This window comes from Sinocyclocheilus anshuiensis, unplaced genomic scaffold (genome assembly GCF_001515605.1).
Source record: "Sinocyclocheilus anshuiensis isolate Anshui unplaced genomic scaffold, SAMN03320099.WGS_v1.1 scaffold306, whole genome shotgun sequence".
NCBI classification, from domain to species: Eukaryota; Metazoa; Chordata; class Actinopteri; order Cypriniformes; family Cyprinidae; genus Sinocyclocheilus; species Sinocyclocheilus anshuiensis.
This window is the reverse complement of record NW_015544175.1, coordinates 796,486-802,914: the sequence shown is the minus strand read 5'-3', so window position 1 is coordinate 802,914 and position 6,429 is coordinate 796,486. Positions and strand designations below refer to the sequence as shown.

At 36.7% G+C, this 6,429-nt stretch overlaps 1 protein-coding gene across 1 annotated transcript in view; it reads right to left on the bottom strand.

Annotated features, from left to right (window-relative positions):
- Positions 1-3,050, bottom strand: part of LOC107696123 (sialomucin core protein 24-like) — an 18,225-nt gene extending 15,175 nt beyond the window's left edge. Inside the window, exons 1-2 of the mRNA XM_016496309.1 lie at positions 2,858-3,050; positions 823-897 (exon numbers count right to left, since the gene is read on the bottom strand). Coding sequence (XP_016351795.1) covers positions 823-897; positions 2,858-2,933 — 151 coding nt within the window. The 5' untranslated portion in view covers positions 2,934-3,050. The remainder of the gene's footprint in view (positions 1-822; positions 898-2,857) is intronic.
- Positions 3,051-6,429: the final 3,379 nt, after the last annotated feature.

Below are 6,429 nucleotides of genomic sequence, written 5' to 3'. Positions count from 1 at the left end.
TTTAAATGTTTTGCCACTTGCTTGAGCAACTTAATATATAAATCTAGAATTAAATGCAAAAGTAAAAAGCATTGAATGATGTGTTGCTTATATTTATTGTGTTTAAACATGTCTGTGAAAGACTGTATTACTGTAGTGTGTAAAAAGAATTGCAATGCTGAAAAAGCATTTTCAGTGACAATGTTTGGATTTGAAATCAAAATAATGGAATGATTATAATGTTGGAATAAATGTTGTGTTTGTGGTAAACAGCCATGGATCAGTAGTGGACTCCTGTGTGAAAGCACAGTCCGTGCTGCTTCCCCTCTCACAAGAGTCACCTAAGAGGGGAATTTCCCCCATCTTCAAAAATGAAACTCAGGCCCTGAATAAATGTCTAAAAATCCTGATTGAACTATCACTATAAATAGTTATAATTATAAAAAGAAGGCTTTAAAAAGATCGGTATCGGCAGATACTGATTTCTGTGATCGGCGATCGGTCTCAAAAATCATGATCGGAGCACCCCTAGCAAACTAAACTGGATATCAACACCACTGAAGCAAAAACAAAGCTATATATTCAAACTTATATTCAAATCACATGCTACTGAAAGGCCAAATCCATTTACCATTAATGAAACAAGTACTATGCCAAGACAGACAATTCACTGTGACTAATAAGTCAGGTGAAGCATGTGTGCATCATACCAAATAGATCAAAATGTTGGCCTGGAAAAAAATATAGTAAAAGCTTAACAGAAAATTTTCATGTGCGTATAACCAAGGTTCATGATGATTGTTGTCATATGAGCTTTGAATTTGACATGGAAGAGGGACTGACCTGAGCAGCTCATCCACTGGCAGTGAGTCACATTTCCACATGCTTCACAAGTATTCAAAGAACCACAGTCTTCATCTGTAAAAGAAACCACCTATTAAATAACATATCTTGCATGCCTAAAAAACTATCATTGAGAATTCCAGCAAGCATGTCATATTCAAGCAACACATTGGCATTGGGTTTCTTGTATTGTTGACCTAGATTTGTTGCCAGTTTGTGTCAGTGTTATCTCTTGGCCTTTTAACCGGAAAGCAAGGGCCACTGAGTAACTACAAAATAGGCTATTACAATTAGTAAAACATTCTCCAAGTCTCTAGCTGAAAGATAACGGAGCCATGCCCACTATATGCCAATCTAGAATCTTTTTTTCTAGTAGATCAACACATTTATTGTGTAGATGAGGAGTAGCTGAACAGAAAACTGGCAAGAGGACCAATGAGTCTTGTGACCAAGTGAACATGATCTGATGTCTCTGGCAAATCACACCCAAACCAAGGTCATTTAAAAACATAGTGACAACCTTAAAGCCGATGTGAAATGGAAGTAACAGCAGATCTTTTTTTTCCCCACAATGTGAGTGTAACAAAGTATCACAAAAGAAAGCTCTGTCTACATCTCCAGAAAGATGCCTGTCATTTACACCAGAAGGTCCAGTTATGATATTTTGATTAAACATTACAAGAAAGTGCCTTTGTTCCAACAAGGGGGGGGGGAGCAGGTGAATGTGTATTGTGTCTGACCTCAGTGTGTTACCCTACTGTCCACCACAGTGATCCTAAGTATGTATGTGTGTTTCTATGTAAGTTAAAGTCTGTGGTATCAAATGTTCACACGGTATAATTTGTTACAGTTTAATATTTCTAAGATGTTATAATATTCCATTATTTCTATTAGTGATGTTCATTTAATTATTATTGTTATTATATTATTATTTTTTATCTTTTTGTACATGTATACTAAGCTTTGGCAATATTGTATAATTTACAGTCATGCCAATAAAGCAATTTTGAATTGAATTAGGAGAGAGAGAGAGAGGGAGAGAGAGAGAGAGGTGAAGACAGCATTCTCTGGTTTATTTTACAGCCCAACATGTGATTCTCTGGATAAATATAGATCTAAATGGAAGCAGAGCCACAAGACAACAAAATAGAAACCCTGATGTTTCGGATTACATAACAGCGGCAAGCCAACGATCATTGTGAGACACAAAATAGCCAAAGTGATTAATTATTTCAGACAGTTAAAAAAAAATAATAAAAAAACTATACCAGTTTGAGTTCAGTACTGGGCAAAATTGAAAACCGAGAGTAAATCTGAATCACGAAAAAATCAGAACGAGGCCAAAGTCAATAACCGAAATCTAATAACCGGTTCTTTAGAATGATTCATTCAAAAATACCGGCAAAGGTTTTAGTTCTCGAACCTTCCTTCATCGGTGTGGAAAGAGCGACGTGGATTCCCGTAACTACACCACAACTGAATCTATAGCGCAAAACCAACAGCACTACCAGGATATTCCAATTCAAGACCAAGTGACTCTTAAGAATCAGGTATTTTTGTTGAATCAAACACATACAAAGCGACCAAAGTAATTCGATTCCTGAATAAGCGACTCTTGGGAACCGGTTCTTTTTAGTGGACTAAAATATACAGGGTGGTCAGTGTATAGTGTAGTCACATTACCGTGCGAATGATTCTTATAAGTCGGTTCATTAAAAAGGTCTATCTACATATACTTTTTAAAACGAATTTATTTCTTAATAGTGTTATCCGTTCTTTTGAAATCTGAAATGACCTCGTCATTTGGCAACAGACTGCCGATGGCAGGTGATGCAATAAGAACTGAATCATTACCCAACATTTATTCCTCAAAAGTACGAAAAAAGCATCCTTGCTGGAACCGGAATCGCAACCACTCCTAATTAAAATCACAGTTAAGGTGTAGCAGATGGCGTGACAGAGACCGTTTTGGTTTGCGCTGTGCCAACAGGACTCGCTGTTTCACTGTTACATGTAAGATGATAAATCCACTCACCCTGCGCAAATCCCTGGCTTGTCAACGATCCGAAGAAGGCTAGTAATATTGTCACGAAGAAAAGTCTCCAAAACATGGTGTCTAATTGATTTATTCTCAGTCCCCGTTCTGGCGGTCAGGTCGAGCAGTCTGCAGTTTCACTCTCGCGACTAGCGCTGCTGTGGATGTGGCTGCGCTTCCTGCTTTCTGCATCACGTGACTGGTTCTTTTTACACAGTACAGTAATACAATCTTTCACAGACATGTTTAAACTGCATCCAGTGGGGACATAATTACGGATTATAATGACTTATACTGTCTTTTTACGCGTTGCATTGCATCGCGCCGCGTAAACATAAAACCATGCCTGCATTTGTGATCGGAGAAATGACAAACGTGGCTCAAAACCGTGAGACAAAAAAATTGCATTCCTGCAGGGGGCGCTTGGCGGCTCAGAAAGATAAGTCTTCCATAGAGCAGCAATCGAACAGAAACCTGCACCGACAATTGCGTTGAATAGTAATTTACAAACAGTCGGGATTGGCCCATCCTGACAGACGCCGAGAAAAGTAACATGTACCACGTGGTAACACAATGCTACTTTAACCGCAATATTTTTACACTCAAATAATGACACTGTGAAACTTTAATAGCATTTGAATTAAAACCACACACAGGACAAGTTTAAATATAAAGAATATTATTTAGACCTCATCGTATCTAACCATTTGGGCCGCTAAGCCCCGCCTCATTTCCGACCTCGTTTCATGCTGATACCCATTCCACTCTCTTATTGCCACGTGTTTGCCACACTTCCTTCAAATGTTGCCATCATGTATAACAACAAAGCTTAACTGGCGAAACCATGCAATATTTGTTTGGCTTGTTACTAATTTGTAGAGCGACCTTTCCACCCACTATAAAGTACTTTTACCTTATGAACCAGCCCTCCCAACAAAATGCGGGGAGTAATTTATAGGACATGCCCACAGGTCCATATCCCCAGAGTTTATTTTGCAACGCCATTTAGGGAGCAAGCAACCACTCACTGATCTTTGAGACATAAGACAGCTTTGCACACAACTTCACCTGCCTTTAGTTTTTAAAAAAGGCTACAATTTTAGATACCATAACTCTACTTACCAAAACTCAAATAGGTTATGTGATATGCAAAATATGGTTATTCAGTTTAAAGCAATTCTGTTGTTTCAATAGATTACTTTATTTTTATAAAAACTTTATGACGCAATTGTTGTATCTGACCGTGTTGGCCCATACTGAGTGACAGGCAAAAAAAAAGAACGAATTTTGTGAGAAACAGAAGCAGGCGAACGCCTCTGAACATATCGAAGAGATTAATTCAAAATAATTCCTTGTATTGTGTCAGTTTAAAGGATTTTGTATTCAAGCCCTTACGAATCAGTGTACTGAAACTATTAAAATAATCATTTTTGTTAAAATATTTTACTATGCATTGATATTCCACCAGCAGCAACTGCTGTAAACATTTTTTAAAAAGTATTTGTCAGAACTGATGTTGAAGAAACAGTAAGCTATGAATTTTGTTTATAACATGGCAGATATTGGATCATGAACTCTTGCTATGCTGCCACCCAGTGGACGAGTCCATTAAAAAAAAATTAAATTTCTGTTGACGCGAAACAAAGTGTTAAAGGGTTAGTTCACCCAAAAATGAAAATTCTGTCATTAATTACTCACCCTCATGTCGTTTCAAACCCGTAAGACCCTCGTTCATCTTCGGAACACAAATTAAGATATTTTTGATGGAATCTGAGAGCTGTCTGACCCTCCCATAGACAGCAATACAACTGAAATGTTCCCAAGTGACATCAGGGGTTCTACCTTAATTTTACGAAGCTACGAGAATACTTTTTGTGCGCAAAAGAAAAAAATACTTTATTCAACAATTCGTCTAATTTTTCTTTTGCGCACAAAAAGTATTCTCGCAGCTTCGTACAATTACGATAGAACCCCTGATGTCACATGGATTATTTTACAGATCTCCTTGCTACGTCTCTGGACTTGGGAACATGCAGGGTCAGACAGCTCTCAGATTTAATCAAAAATATCTTAATTTGTGTTCCGAAGATGAACGAAGGTCTTACGGGTTTGAAACGACATGAGGGTGAGTAATTAATGACAGAATTTTCATTTTTGGGTGAACTAACCCTTTAAACCTTTAAAACGTAAAGTGTCCAGATAATGTTTTAAATGAAAAGCACTAACATTTATATGCACTTAATAACATAGCAAAAAATATAAATATAAAATTATAACTGGACAAAAAAATATTCTGCAAATCTTTTTTGTGTTTACATTTCAAAATACAAAAACAATACATTGATATTTCAAAATGTTCAACATTTTATGACAATTCTATCCATATAAGGTAACAAAAGAGCAGGGCTAAACTGAAAAAGAATAATATAATAAAAAATGAAAAACAAATGTAAAGTTTATCCTGAAAATGCCCTGTTGAAAAAAAAACAAAAAACAGCATATGCTGGTTAGGTATGTTGCAGGAGCTAGTTGCTTAGGACCAGCACATGACCAGCTTAAACCAGCTCAAACCAGCAGTCATGCTTCAAAACATGTTTTTTTTACAGGATGTTATCATCTTGGATTAAGATAAATTAAAAATACACTGAAAAATAACATAAAACAAAACGTAATGGGTGGGAAAATTCTACCTTTACTTCACAAGATCTAATTTGATTGTATTGTAATATCAACTTTACATCGCCAGAGAGCAGCATTGTAATAAATATTGAACGGCGTTTTATTTCTTGAGCCTATAATCTATAGTACAATTCCGTACAATTCAGTTGTGACATAGCTTTCTATACTCTACAATTTCTTAACTGCCTGGAAATCAGTATCAGTATTTTTAGCCCTGAAAAATGTTGCCATTAGATACATTGGCACAGCCTAACCCTATAGTCTGTAATTAAACATGGTCAAGATACACTAGAAGCGTCGTTCTGTCAGCAGATGGCGCTGTATACTTTAACATGCAATTCACTCTCATACTGCAGTTACTAGTCCAATCTTTCTGAATAGAATGTAGAAAACATTTCACAGAGAGATGGTCATCCCTTGCTCTTCATTCATTTTATAACTTTGAGCGGATCCTTTTTCCACTATTCCAAAATTCTCACTAGTAACTTTGAACTACCTAGATAAAACCTGCTAAAACCATCCTAAGATGGTTTGCTAGTTTAAACTGGTTTCAGGTGGTCTCCCAGCCTGACCAAGTTTGTTTTAGCTCTTCTGCCTGGCCTGCCTGCCCGGCCAAGCAGTCTTAAAAGTACACATTCCATTTACATTATTTTTCTGTTTATTAATATGTTTTGTTTTGACAGAGTTTGCAAGTTTTTAGTGACCGAAAAAGTTACATTTACAAATGAATCCGAGTTCCTAATTTCACCTAGCGACCCTAACCAGCAGAAATCGCGTTTGACTAAGGTAACCATAGCAACTGAAGCCAGCTCGATCGTTTCTGTTCGGGATCTGTGTGGTCTGTACATAAATATAATTACTGTCATTATTTATTACTTTTTAAACTTATTAAA